At 42.6% G+C, this 15311-nt stretch overlaps 1 protein-coding gene across 1 annotated transcript; it reads right to left on the bottom strand.

The window, feature by feature from the left end:
- Positions 1-6548: 6548 nt before the first annotated feature.
- Positions 6549-8809, bottom strand: cysltr1 (cysteinyl leukotriene receptor 1). The gene is made up of 2 exons (XM_057327848.1): positions 8680-8809; positions 6549-7843 (listed from the first exon to the last, which is right to left on the bottom strand). The coding sequence occupies exon 2, from the start codon at positions 7825-7827 to the stop codon at positions 6790-6792; it is 1038 nt and encodes a 345-aa protein (XP_057183831.1). The 5' UTR covers positions 7828-7843; positions 8680-8809; the 3' UTR covers positions 6549-6789.
- Between the last annotated feature and the right edge of the window lie 6502 nt (positions 8810-15311).

The following is a 15311-nucleotide window of genomic DNA, read 5'->3' as shown; positions in this document are numbered from 1 at the left end:
GTTGCCGAGGTGGGAACCATTCATGAGGATACATCAGACGGAACAGCCCACGGAGGGGGGGTTACCACGTCTGGAGCACTAGGTCCGGTTAGAGCTATGTGGGATAACTCAACTTTTCCCTGGCCTAAGGGGGCAGGGCTGCTCTGCCCAGCCTGCCCCGAGGAAGGTGCTAGTGATGGATAAAATGCCTTTTCTTTACCCAGTGGGGGAACGAGGGGAGGCGTAATAGCCGCTGACCCCCCTAGGGGAAGGGGGAAGGGCTTTCGCAGCCATATGCCCTACCGGCTACCGATCCTACACACTGCCCTGCAGGACGCGGGCTGACACTGGTTCCGCGCGTAGGTATTAGAACCTCACGGAGTTCTGCCAGATGTCTGCCAGAGAGGCGCCCTGGCCAGTGCCCATGAGCGGTGTGCCTCACTCCCAACGGGCAGGGGCGAATTGAAATCGGTATGCCATAACGATGGCATCCACGATCCAGTGCGCCAGCCTCTGTTTGGAGACAGCCCTCCCTTCTGCTGACCTCCGAAACAGACAAAGAGCTACTCAGAGCTTCTGGGATCTGCGTGCGGTCCAAGTAGAGGCGCAGTGCGCATACTGGACACAACACGGAAAGGTTGGGTCTTCCTCCCCGATGGGTAGCGCCTGCAGGTTCACCACCTGGTCTCTCGGGAGAGTGGTGGGAACCTTGGGCACGTAGCCGGGGCGGGGTCTCAAGATAACGTGAGAATCCCGGCCCCGAGTTCTAGGCAATCTGTGGACACGGAGGGTGCTTGCAGATCCCCTACCTCTTGGAGGTGAGCACCATCAGGAAGCCGTCTTTATCAAGACTGAGAAAGAGCGGCAACTCCGAGAGGCTCGAAGGGGGCGGGGCCTCTTGAGGCCCGCCACCTAGGTCGCAAGAGGGTACGGAGCGCGGATAAGGTGGTCACCCTCTCGCGCCCCTTAGGAACCTAATGACCAGGTCGTGCTGTCCCAGAGGCTACCCAGCACTTGGGTCATGATGAGCGGCCGTAGCGGCTACATACACTCCCCAGTGTGGAGGGGGAGAGGTTACTCCCCAGTCTCTCTTGAAGAAGGGACAGCTCGTACCCAATCGAGCAACTCCGCGGGTCTTCTCCCGAGAAGAGCACCAGGACGAGAAGAGGCACCACTTATGGGCGTATAGCCGCCCAGTGGCCGAGGCCCTAGCCTGAGTGACGTCCCAACCAGACCGGGGGTGGGTCACTCAGGATCTCCTCGTCACGTCCAGACATGGAGACCAGGTTCTGCCTGGGATGCCGTAACATGCCCCTTCCCCTGGGGAAGCAGTTCGCCAGGGGGAGCGGCCAGGGGGGAGTTGTTGTCAGAGCCTTAGCTCCGAGAACCAAGTCCTGGTTAGGCCAAAGGGGCATAACTAGTACCACTTGATGCTCCTCTTCCCTGGCCTTGCACAGGACCTGTGCAATGAGGCTCACTGGGGGGAAGCATACTTCCACTTGTCCCACGGCCAGCTGTGCGCAACGGCATCCATGCTAAGGGTTGCCTCGGACAGGGAGTACCAAAGCAGACAATGGGTGGAGTCCAAGGAGGCAACAGGACCACCTGTGCCTGGCCGAACTGCTCCCAAATGAGCCAGTTGCGCGGGGATGGAGTCGCCACTCTCCACGAGGCGTCGACTGACGAGAGAGCGCATCGGCTGTCTGGTTCAGGACGCCTGGGATGTGTGGCTCGCAGGGAACTGATCACCTGCTGACTCCAGAGGAGGAGGCGCCGGGCGAGTCATGTTAGCTGCCGTGAGCGAATGCCACCAATGATATACGCCACAGTAGCTGTGCTGTCCGACCGGACCAGCACGTGCTTGCCCTGCACGAGAGGTAGTAGCCTCCTCAATGCAAGTAGCACAACCAACAACTCTAGGCAGTTGAAATGCCAACGCAGGCGGGGGCCCGTCCACTGCGTGCCCATTGCACATGGCACCCCAACCCTACAGGGAGGCATCCCTAAGGGGACCCCTGTCCGCAAGAAGGTCATGGGAGACCAGGGGGTTACGGTGTGTCGGCAGAAAAGCGTGATGACCATACGCCTGCTGCCGGTGTGCCACGCTCACCAAGGAACTTGACTCTTTAGCCAGTGTTGGAGCGGTCATATGTGCATCGACCCGAGGGGGACCACCCCCGCCGAGGATGCCATGTATTCCAGGAGCCTCTGAAATTGTTTCAGGGGGACCGCTGACTGCCTGAGAGCTTCAGGAAGTTCAACACTGACCGGGCGCGCTCTGTAGTCAGTCGGGCTTCCTCGTCGCAGGTCTCGCCCCCCCGCGGGGGGTGAGCGGGGCCGCTCATGAGGACAGAGTCGAGTTCCATACCGAGAAAGAGGACGCTCTGCACCGGGGAGAGCTTGCTCTTCTCAGTTGACCTGTAGCCCCACCGATCTAGGTGCCGGAGCACCAGGTCCCTGTGTGTACACAACAGATCTCAAGAGTGCGCCAAGCTTAGCCAGTCGTCGAGATAGTTTAGTACCCGCACACCTCCTTCCCTTTACGACCTTCGTAAAGACTCGTGGAGACAGGGACAGACCGAAGGGGAGGACCCTGTACTGATATGCCCGTCACTCGAACGCAAACCGTAGGAACGGCCGATGTCGAGGGAGGATCGAGACATGAAGTACGCATCCTTCAGGTCGATTGCCATGAACCAGTCCTGACACCTGACGGACGTCAGGATGCGCTTCTGCGTGATCAACCTGAAAGGCAGCTATTGTGTAGGTGCCTGTTCAGAACACACAGACCCAAGGGCGCAACCCCCCGCCTTCTTGGGGACAATGAAGTACAGGCTGTAAAACCTGTTGAACATCTCGGCTGGTGAGACGGGCTCGATCACTCCCTCGGCGACCTCGGCCCGAAATACGGGAACATCCTAGCCTCTGACTGAGGTATATCGGATGCCCTGAAACTTGGCGGGCGTGAGGCAACTGGATCGCGTAGCCGAGACGGATTGTCTTCCCTAGCCAGCCTGACAGTCTGGGAAGCCGGACAGGCTCCCAGAAATGAGACAGGGGGACTAAAGGTACGATCTTTTTCATCGTCCCCCCGGGGGGTGGTTCGATGGCTAGTAGTATGGATTCCTTGCCGGGGGAGGTCCCCCATGGAGGAGATCGGCTCTGCTGTTTTTCCTGCCTGGCGACTGCGGAGCTCAACGCACTGTCTGACTGAGAGTGCTGAGGGCTGGTGTTTATACTCGAAATTGAATTTATTTATTTATTCATTTATTTATTAGATATTATTTATTAGAATGATCTTGCTTGGTCTATAAACACCATGCACTGTGCTGTGTTTTACCTTTCTGTGTTTTTCTTATTTGCTCCTGTAAAGCTGCTTTGGAACAATGCACATTGTGAAAAGCGCTATATAAATAATTGAATTGAATTGACATATCAATGTACTTGGTGCAATATAACCAAGTAACAGTTACTGTACTGTATTAGTTTAAGGTGCTTGTATTTGAGTCATTCCATGTTGTGCTGCTTGATAGTTCTAATCTAGACCAGACTAACCTTATATCTCAGAGACAAACATTACACAAGTCCTTCATCACTTTTTTCAGACAGCTTCAATTCATTTTCAAATGTAACTTAACGTTGCATTGCTTATCCAGTGAAAATGAGCTTATAGTATCTCTATACAGATTAATGTACCCAAATATATTAACTAACATACTCGAGCTACGAAAACATCAATGCAGCTGTAATCAAAAAACATTGACAGGGAATATTCTAAACATTCGCTGATATAAATAGGAACATACGCTTTTGTGCAAAACAATTGAATATGTCACCAACTTTCTAATATTAGCGTATGATAAAGAGTAAATTACCTGCACATCTCATACGAGAGCGTTTCATCCAGTGCTCCACAGGTGTGTCTTCGAGCCCGTCTGTAAAATCATCGTCGTTTAAACTTTATGTGAAGGTGCTGGCACATTTGTTATCCCTCCACTTGCTGAGAAAAACATCTTAACGCAGATGGCTGTTGAGCCGCAGCCATTGCTCTCCGCCATTCGCGCGCGTTTGTGTTTGAATTTGGCGCCTGCGCAAAGCTGTATTGTGAGGTTCAAGCACAATCGCGCCAGTACTGTACTAGCATATAATGTTATGTTAGTTGCAATGATGAGAGCGCATATGGACAAAAATGTAATGCAAGTGTTTTTTTCCCCCATATAACTCTACGATACATTCCTTATTCTACAAGTAACTTATCCAATAATTGACATGTAGTCTTGGCATATTGACATTTGTAATGGCCACATAATGTTTTAAGGTGTGCGTGTGCCTTTAATACGCTGGAAGACTATACTCCTGTGTGAGCACGCACAGTCGCAGAGAGGTGAAGGAGAGTGATGGTCGCTCTAGCTCTACCGCTGACAACGTGTGTACGTTATTTTCTTTTGTTTGTGACGGTACCAGAGGGTTTTTGTTTTCCGTTTCTGTACTCGCTCCTTTATATGTGTGTAACAGGAGTGCTGGTGCGAACCGCTATAAAAGTTTGTCAAACGACTATCTAATGGACTCGTGTTTTCCTTCTCCTCTGGCCATCTGTTTCAATTCGGGTAACGTTGGCTCTTAACTCTCTGGCCCGCCGTTACAAATTGGCGCCCGAACAACTGGATTCTTGCCGACCATTTTTTTGCTTCCATCCTCGAAGATATTCGTCTCTTTTGCCAATTTTTGAATGCGGATTTCGTTGCTGGAGTTTTACTCGCTCTGAAGTCGCTGCACCTGACCTTGTCGTGACTAGCTTGCTAACTACGGAGACCATGCGGTTGGTGCTTGATTGATGTGAAGGTACTGTGCTTGTGTTTTTTTGACGGTTTATCTATATTGTTTTTGTGGATTACCGGGACATTTGTTTTTTCCTGTCCGTCTCTACGTGAGTTGAACCTTACGCTGTGCAACAAGTCTCAGTGCGGAACTTTAACGTGGACTTTTATTTGGAACTTTTAAGCGAAATTGTGCGTGGAACGTATCCTTTTTTTTTTTTTTGTTGCTGCCATGTTATTTCGGTCTGGTTTTTTTGGACTATATCCTTATTTCCAAGGACCCTTGGGGGTGCAATCATAAGTGTTTTGCTGACTTTTTCTGAAACTCTTGATAACTGTCTGAAAATATTTCGAGAAATTGTTTGACAATTTATCTTGTTGGTGTGCATATTATTCTATGGCGTATTGCTGCATTTGAATGTTTTTATTTGTGGGGAAAAAAACTATCGTTTAACATTGTTTATTTGTCATTTTGAATGTACGCAATTGCTACTCACCCTGATTTACAGACTGATCTAACTATATCTGCCTGTTCCGCACTCGATGACTCTCTTCCACAACAGGTGAGGCCGCACTCTGGGGGGTGACCTACAGGCCCAAGTCCAGCTGTTGCAAGCAGATATGGCAGTGCTGGAGCGATGCCTTCGCGAGTCACTTGTCCTGCAAATAGGCAGGCTGGACCTTACATAGTCTGTTTATTGGGCAGATGTGGGTTCATATGTTTGGTTATGCTGTTTCCTTGATGTTTACTTTCTCTGGGCAAGCTAACCTGAATACTGTTCAAATTGTGTTCATGTGTTATTGTATCTAAACAATGTCTTGTGAAGACTGTGTTTGTGCCTTGGGTACCCTTGTTTCCATGCTGTTTTTGGTTTATTTTCTTTGTGCCGCAGTGTACTATGTCTTTTGGTCCGTGTATGATGTCATGTGTGACTGTGTATACGTGATCGATGCATATTCCTGTTTTGCTTCTGTCCGGTGTCCTTGACAATTGCTCATGTGTGAGGTTGTTCAAATTGGGATTGTCTGTTCTCAGTTGTGTGCAGCTGGGGACAGCTTTTTTTTGCCGGGGGGATCTGTAACGGCCACATAATGTTTTAAGGTGTGCATGTGCCTTTAAGATGCTGGAAGACTATACTCCTGTGTGAGCACGCTCAGTCGCAGAGAGGTGAAGGAGAGTGATTGTCGCTCTAGCTCTACCGCTGACAACGTGTGTACGTTATTTTCTTTTGTTTGTGACGGTACCAGAGGGTTTTTGTTTTCCGTTTCTGTACTCGCTCCTTTATATGTGTGTAACAGGAGTGCTGGTGCTAACCGCTATAAAAGTTTGTCAAACGACTATCTAATGGACTCGTGTTTCCTTCTCCTCTGGCCATTTGTTTCAATTCGGGTAACGTTGGCTCTTAACTCTCTGGCCCGCCGTTACACATTTTTTTTAACATGTTATTTATTCATCTATAGTTTTACCCCGGGAGAACTGAATTGAAACATTAAACAAATAAGCAAAAAGTAATTTTTATCATTTAATCATTTACAATAAACAATATATTTTAGGCATATATGGCTAATAAACTTGCATATATAAATTCAATATGTATATTGTTAACAAATGGTGAAAACATATAATACCATATAAAACTTTGATATATATTATTAACATACTGCATATGGTCACAACATGCAATACCATATAAAAATTAATCCTATACATACTTTAAATATATGTTCATACATGAATTTAATATGTGCATTTCAAATATGTTATAAACATATATCTACATATATCCAAAATATGTATATATGTGGCAATAATATATTTTCTTATATGTAACATATATGGCAAGATCACTACTGATATAGGGACATGTATGTCATATATTACATTTCCGTATGGGTTTAGAAATGTATTTTTTATTTCTTGAGGTTAACATGTCTATGATGTTTGAAATTCTCTTTTATACTGACAAATAAACATTATTCTGATTCCTTCAAGTTAGCTTGAGCCATTACAGACCTGAGGAACACTCTCTTCCACAGGTGGAGAGTTTTGAAGACGATGGCAATTCTGGTGTGTGCCGTTGATATTACCAGAGACTCTACGGAAGGTGGAGAGGCGGTGTCGAAAATTCTCTCCAGAAAAAAAATAGAGCATTGGGTCAAAGCAACAGTTTGAAGCAGCCAGGCAGAGTGTGATAACTACAGACTTCTGCATATAAACAACCTCTTGACAGGTAGTGTCATTGCGTCTACGGATGTTGAGATGTAGCGTGCGTTGAATGTGATAAGGCATAAAACTGACTAAGAAAACCAACATCACAACAACAATCATACGAATGGCCTTGTTGCGTGTGTAGCGCTGCCTGTTCAAGGTATTAGTGTTTCTAAGTAGAGTGCGCAAGATGCCAACATAGCAAAGCAAAATAACCAAGAAGGGAATAATGAACCCCACCACCAGTGAAAAGTAGTTCAGAAAAATCAGTTTGTCTATTGTGCCATTTTCTGGTGGTTCAAAACACTTGGTTTTGTTAGTCTTTTGATCCAAATGCTCTCCAGAAAGAAGAAATGGTGAACTGGTGGTGCAAATGAATACCCAAATGCATATACAAACTATCCATGCCTTTTTTTCAGTGGCTAGCCTCAGGTTCTGCACTGGAAACACAATGGCCAAAAAACGGGTAAAACTCATGGCCATCATGAAGAAGATGCTGCAGTAGAGGTTCATGTATAACGCGTAGGAACTTACTCGACATAGAAAGTCTCCCATGTTCCACTGCCCTTTGTTGACATAATAGAGCACCCGTAGAGGTAGCGTACTGACACACAGCAAGTCTGACACGGCCAAGTTGAGCATGTAGATGTTGAAGGCTGAGGTTTGCCGGTATGTACGAAGAAGCACATAGAGTGCAAAGCCATTGCTCATCAGCCCAAAGACTGTGATGACTGAGTACACTGTGGAATAGACTTGGTTACGGAAATCATCAATTGAGGTGCATTGTTTTCCATTATGCAACGAATAATTTTGTAGAGCCATTCTTCCATTAATCTATCTGTAAAAAAAGGATAATTGAAATTGAGAATTGTTTTACTATTATACAATAATGAACATATTCTCGTATTTATGATATATTCAAATTCTCTTTATTTTTAAACGTGTGACACAACTGTTACAAAAAGCTTATATAGAACACGAACACCCTTTCTAGAACATAGAAAGGGAAATAAACTTGTCATGAACGATCATATCTCCATATTATGGGGTGAACCTTACATGCACTTCATCATTTTATATTTTATTAATATTCCATTTTTATCATATATAATAATGTATATTTATGCCGCTTTTAATGCACCTTTGCTTAAAATGTTGCTTTTCTTGCCCTATTGTTTAAAGAGTTATACAAATAAAACTATGTGACTTAGATTAATATCAGACAGGAATTGTATGCTCTTATGCATTATGCATGTATGCTCTATCCCTTGGGAATTTTTTTTCTTTGTTTGTTTTATTAGAAAAACCATAGTAAGCACGGATTAACCATGATCACCCCAATAACCAAAATTTAACCATGGTCTGTGAAGTAAAACTAAAGTAGCCTAATACAAATGATAATCTGCCAAAATAAAAACGTATTTACTATAATAAATACATGGTTAATCTTCATCAGCATAAAATTGGCATGAGTATTTACAGATCGGGCTGCTGACACACTTTTAATGTCAATATTGTTTCTCGCCGCATTTATTCAGGCGCATTTCTTTCTAGGAACGTTCAACTCGTTCAAACGTTTTAAATCGCTCATCGACATAAAACAACTATTTTAAATCCATCAGTGCATGCTAATGACCGATGAAAGTAATAAAGTAACTGATAAAATTGACTTACTGTTATCAGTCCGTCCTCAGTCGATCCGTCCCTCAAGGTAACGGCAAGCAGTTTGAACCGAGAAGACGCGCATGTGAGACCTCCTAACTTCTCATTTACATAAACATATTCACCTCACTGCTGAACTGAACGTTATAGGACACGTGAACATACTGATATAATCAAAGGCGGAACGATGCCACTGAATAAAGTAAAATATAATGCCAATAAGCACCCTGCACTTTAGACACACCCTCTTGTGAATTTCCACATAACAGGTTTTAATTCTTCAGAACCAGAATGACCAACAGGTCATGCGGAACACCGCATTAAGTTTGCTTCTTGGGAAAGAGACTTCTTATTTGAATTATGCACTTTATACAGAAGTCTCTCAAAAACCGCAGCACATTGCATTTAGCTTTTATCAAAGACCACTGATGAAACCAATGACATCAGATGAAAACTAGAAACTTGCTTTGATTACGAAGCTGCTTTAGTGTTACCTGCACTTCATTTACCCGCAAAAGAAATGCATTTAATTACGACAAGGCCAGCTCAAGCTCTTTTGGTGCCCGTTTGGTGCGTGTTGAAACGAATATCTGATTATTCATTTATTCAAATGAAGGTTGATAAGAAAGTTTTTTAAACATTAGATTTAACAAATATATATATCTACATATGTATATGTATGTACAGTATATGTATATGTATGTGTGTGTATTTATATATATGTAACGGAGGCCAGCTAGTGAAGAGCTGTGCAGTGTGTAAACCTCACTCCCCTATGGGATCAGAATTGTTGCAATATTCTGAATAAATAAACTATGATCCGCAAATAAATATAGAGAGTTTCACAAACATTTTTTAAATCCACATATGCACAAAAAGCGAACCATAAATATATGTTAGACGTTCCACAAAAAGAAATGGAATTCACAAATAAATACAATGAGATTTGCAAATAAAAAATATTTACAAATTTATTTCAATGGCATTTATTTGTAGATCACTTTCTGCACATTTGTGGATCGCTTTCTGCACATTTGTGGATCGCTTTCTGCACATTTGTGGATCGCTTTCTGCACATTCGTGGATCCCTTTCTGTGCATTTGTGAATTGCTGCACGCATTTGTGGATCAGTGCACGCATTTTTGGATGGCTCTCTGTGCATTTGTGGATTTTGAAACATTTCTAACATCAAGACGTGGGCACAATCCACAAATAGGTGACTCCGCCCACTATCTACGCAAGCCAATCGGTTAACTTCCGCTTTCGTTGTCCAATACGCCCTTTTCACATGACGTCACGCATCTTCCGTCTGCAGCGAAGCAGTGTATCATTACTTCCGCTAGCACTCCAGTTCATAAGGTGGCGGTAATGCACCTAAAGCTGATTTGCCAACCGCAAGTAAAACTCAAGAAGAAGAAGTTACTTCCGCTAGTGCCTCAGAATGGAGTTTACCAAGTGGCTTGCACATCTGCCACAAATACGTCTAGATGATGTACAACGTCTTGCAGACAAATTTTCACTAACGACAAGATCAAATCTAGAGAAAGGATAGAAATTCTTCGTTGAACAGTACCTGTTTGATTGTGAAGGTAAGTGTTTTGTTTTCTTTTTGTGTTAGCGAAGGTGCTAGGATAAGTACTTGAATACGTGTTCTGTCAGTTTTTTTTCTCACTGTTGTTAAATTCCAGCGCGACGGCAAAATGGAAGTTCTTCTTCTTCTTCTTTTTCTTGTTTGTTGCTAGACGGATGTTATGATACACTGCATTGCAAAAAGGCGGAAGTTAAGTGACGTCATTGTGAAAAGGGCCTATAGGGCACGTTCTAACTTCAGCGAATCACGTTTTGTTCTGCACTAAGATTCAGGGAGCTAACATGGCGGCTAGTGGCGGTCTAAAATGCGTGATATACTAAGAAATGTGAATGGCCTCTTCTTTATACTACTCAGTAATGATTGTTTGTGTTTATATTAGTGCTGTCAATCGATTAAAAAAATTAATCGGATTAATCACACATTTTCTGTGAATAATCATGATTAATCTCACATAACAGTAATATTTTAAAATATACTTTTACATTTGAATAATTTCACATTTAATCTTCAAATTGATGTAGAAACAACATATTTCTTTAACAGCGTCATTTAATGAATGAAAGAAAACATTTTGATATTAATTGATGTCTCTTTTAAATTGATTATTTTAACATTAATTATAGCCATTCAACAATATAATTGAGAGCTATCATGAAATATACAGAAATTGAAGGAAGTTCTCAAACACTTTACAGTCTTTAATCCTAAATTATAAATTAAATGCAGAAGAATTCTCATTAAAGCTACAAAATCACATTGATTTCTTCTTTTATTTTGTTCTTTTATTAACTTTAGTGACTGGAGTCACAGCAGCACGTTTAAGTTCGTGGCCCCTTTAAGAGCTGTCTCAGTACGCAGATCTGACCGTCACCGCACTCCCATTTTCACAACTCTTTGCATTCATTTAAGATTTTATTTTACACTTTGAAGTCTTGCTTAAGAAAATGCAACACAAAACGGTCTTTCTGACATAATCTTGTATGGTTTTATCCATTCAAGCACGAAAGAGAACTTAACACGGATGCGCTGTCTGACAGAGATTCAACGACGCAGCCTTCAGCCCGTGACTGTTTACACCAGACTGGACCTCGCGCTGCGTTTTGCCGCGTCCCACAGTTTAGAAGCTATCTATCTTCATTGAACGCGTCAAAGCAACTGTTTAAAATCGCGCTTAAGTGGTTTAAAAGCCTGTACAGGAATAAGAGCGTGATAACATAATGTAACGCTAGACAAAGAATGTCAAAACAAACGGATGGTGCGTTAATTGCGTTAAATATTTTTCACGCGTTAATTTGAAAAAAATAATCGCATGCGTTAACGCGTTAACGTTGACAGCCCTAGTTTATATGCATTGTCCGTATGTTAGTAACAAACGACTGAAATGTTTATGACTTGATAACAGCGTGCACGGACTGGGGTGGACAATCCCGGTGACTGGGGAATGATTTGGTCTGCTGCAAGCCAGCCGTTTTATTGTCTTTATGTACCAAAGTGATAAATTCCAATTTTGGCATTCGATAAAATATCATCTGTTTCCCCGATACTGCATGGGTAAGCAGCTAGTTCGCGCCGCACACTCAGCGTGGTGTGAAGTTTCAAGGTGAGCAGCGTTTGCATTGCAATGCGCACTGCAGCTGTCGGTGTAGGCTACTACCAGTATAACGATGGCAGAATTAAGATGGTGGAAATCATCAGCACTGTGAATTTCTATGTCATTCATAATTCAAAATAAAACGTAATTTAATCAGTCATCTCTGTTTATCCCATTCCTGAATGATCTCTGCTGCTGTGGCTAAACTGTTCTGTATATTGTCTTAACTCTTGCCACAACAAAGGATGCCGATCCTTTGACTATGATCTTGTGCACACAATATATTCTCAAATTCACACAGTGTCACGGTCCCACCGTCTTGTTTATGAAATTCTAGTCGTGTGGTGGGATCGGGGCAGAGTCCTTAGGTTATGTGTGGAGAGAAACATATATACTGTATACGTTCTCTCCAGTGTCTTGTCATTGGCCCCATTCCTCTCGTTTCCTTGTCATCTTCCCCTGAGTGTTTAATTACCCACACCTGCCCCGTGTCATTATCCCTCGTTTGTCTTCCCTATATATACCCTCTTGTTTCTTTGTCCTGTGCTCGTTCGTTGTTCTTGTTCCTGTCGGTCCCAGTGTGCTGTTTAATATTCTGAGTCTTGTCAAGTAAGTCTTTTAGTGTTTTGTTATAGTTTGTCAAGTGTTTCTCAGTTTAGTCCAGTTTTAGTCAGTCTATGTTCTGTTTGAGTTTTTCCTGTTTTCTTGATTTACCCCATCGTGGGTTTTTGTTTTGTCTATTTGTTTAATAAATATATTCTTTGTTAACCCCTTCACTGCTGCCTCCATTTGGGTTCTTCTGCCAATCCGTGACACACAGTGTGGGAATATTTTTCAGATAAAAGTATGATTTAAATATCAATATAATCAATAAGTGTTTTCTTTCATTAAATCATTAAGCTGTGTGATTTTGTCATGTGCTTGCTATCTTACTCAGTAAAATAGTTACTGTGGCAAATGGGGGTTGGAGCCATAAATTATCTAGATCAACACACACACACACACACACACAAGAGTCACAAAGAGTCACTAAAGAAAAGAAATTATGAATCAATCCACTGCATATGTTTTAAGTATAATCATGAGTTGTGATGTGTTTTTAATGAATCATAGGATTAAGAAACAACGCTATATAATTAAAAACATTAGATGATTGAGTGTTTTCTTTTTACTAAAAGAATGTTAAGAATGTTGGTATGTTTGTCCGGCCACAATTAACTGTTTCTAGGAGACCGCTCCCCAAAAGAAACTGTCCTGGAGAACATTCCTCAGGACTGGCGATGACCACAGGATAATACGTTTTGAAATGTTATTTTACAGGAACTAAGAAAAAGGACTTCACGGTGATTGGTGGAAACGGAGCAGCACTCCTTAAAGGCAGAGGAGGAGTCAGAAGATACGAGCGACGTCACATACTTAATAAATATGGGTGTTTTTGAATATTTGTGGGTTGTTGGCTTTGTGAGGGTGAGGAGATCGTCTGACAACCCAAAGCTTTGTTACCTTTTTACATCTGATAATAAAACTTCGTTTAATTTTGGAGAACGTCTCTGTGCAAATTTTTGAGCATGCAGGACTGCCTTTAAAGTCCAACAAATGGTGACCCCGAGACGTGATTTGACGAGACGTGATTTGATGAGAGACGAAGGCATTTTCTGCCAATTTCGTTCGGAACGGATTCAGATTCAACACACAGGTCGACCTAAAAATAAAAGGTAAGCAGAAGCCTGTTTATTCAAAACATACCTAGATTGAAAATAACATACCTTAAATGTTGGCTGAAATTGATAACATTCCAATTAGCAGTAAAAAAGTATAAAGATAGGTCTTGATACTCAATTTAAAGAACAACTTAAGATGATTGCGTTCTATCATCAATGATAATTGAACTTCGCTACAAACATAATATCTGATCAGTGAGCTTTGTGTGAACAAATACCAAAGAGGTCTGTCAGTTGATCCTTGCTGAAAATACAAAATCGTCAGTTTGACCATGGGTGAAAAATACCAGTAAATTCTGTCATTTCGTCCTTTGTTGACAAATATACAATCATAATCAGGTTTAATGGTCCTATTTGTTTTAACAAATAACCCGATATATTCTACATGAGACTCTTTTGGTTTAAAAAATACCAAAATTCTGTCGAGATAAGCTCGCCCTCGAGTCGGCAACTCGTAAAGAATATTCCAAAATTGGTAGTTGCAGTCTTTCAATGACTGAAAACGTAGGTAAAATGTTTAAATAATTGGCATGAATAACTGAGAAAGATCGATGATAGCAAAAACGTTTTACTTTCACATTGCTCAACAGAAACTCCGTTGATAATAACTAAGATGATAACCGTCAGTAATTAAGTGAATTAATTCAGAAAACATAGTCACCCAGACCACCTTATACTATAAATTGGAATACATAAGGCTGTAAAAGATTGTGAACAGTACAATTGTGTGTAAAATGGCTGAATTTCAGAAAGAATGTGATGAATACGGATGTCCGCCAGTGTTGCTGCAGTGGCAAAAGGTTACGGATATGCTGTTAGCACAGACAGAACCACACGATAAGAAACTGAGACAGAAAGAAATAGACAAATGCTGGATAGCATTATGTGATGATTTTGGGTGGGAAAATGCAGAAGAAGTAAGAATGCCTCTAGCACCGAAAGTTAGAGAAATGGAAAAGAAAGCACATAGTAAGTTACGGAGACATATTGAAGAGAAAGATAAAGTGAAATGGTATAACACAGGAAAACATGGTAGTGAGGAAGAAAATCTTAAAAAGAAGTTAAGAATGTGGACAAGGGTGGCGTTAACAACCACAGCACTCAGCTCACAGAAACCACAGAGTAGAGAGAGAACACAGGAAGTGAACAACTCAGCAGCCAGAATGAGAAATGGAGAGAATACAGGAAGCACCAAGACTATCCTCTGCTCCGCCCCCAGAAAAGACCAACCCACTTCATTATACCCAACCCTAAGCAACCCCCCTTCATACGAACAGCACAAACAGCAGGTATTGATGACAATAAATGGGGGAGAAATGGATGTTGCAGTAGGAGAAATGACTGGTGAAATAGACAGGATACGCAAGGAATTTGATGAATTAAAAACTGCAGTGAACAAGGGTGTGGAAGACACATTAGTAAAAGCACGACGAGTTATGGAAGAAGTAGAGAGAACAAGACATGAACAGGAAGAGTCTGAGAAGGGTGACAATGAGAATACTGAAGAAGACATTATATTTGCAAAAACAATAAATACATCCACCCCTAATCCACAAGCAGGGACCGATATGCTAACAGGGCCAATACCAGTTCAATTTGCAGGGAAAATGACACTGGGTGAGCCAATAGCCCATAGGTTAAGGAGCAGGAAACAGCCAGGGCACCCAGACCATGAGGAAGAGAAGGAGGAAAGGGAACATTACCTGAACTATGACCCAAGTCGTCAACTACAGGTACCTCA

The sequence above is a fragment of the Triplophysa rosa genome, unplaced genomic scaffold (assembly GCF_024868665.1).
Source record: "Triplophysa rosa unplaced genomic scaffold, Trosa_1v2 scaffold2_ERROPOS903570, whole genome shotgun sequence".
Lineage (NCBI taxonomy): Eukaryota > Metazoa > Chordata > Actinopteri > Cypriniformes > Nemacheilidae > Triplophysa > Triplophysa rosa.
The sequence above is the reverse complement of the archived record's forward strand: the minus strand, read 5'-3'. Positions and strand labels throughout refer to the sequence as shown.

What these genes read in the sequence shown, in the direction of transcription:
- cysltr1 (XM_057327848.1), bottom strand. Translation starts at nt 7,827, where the DNA reads ATGGCTCTACAAAATTATTCGTTGCATAATGGAAAACAATGCACCTCA.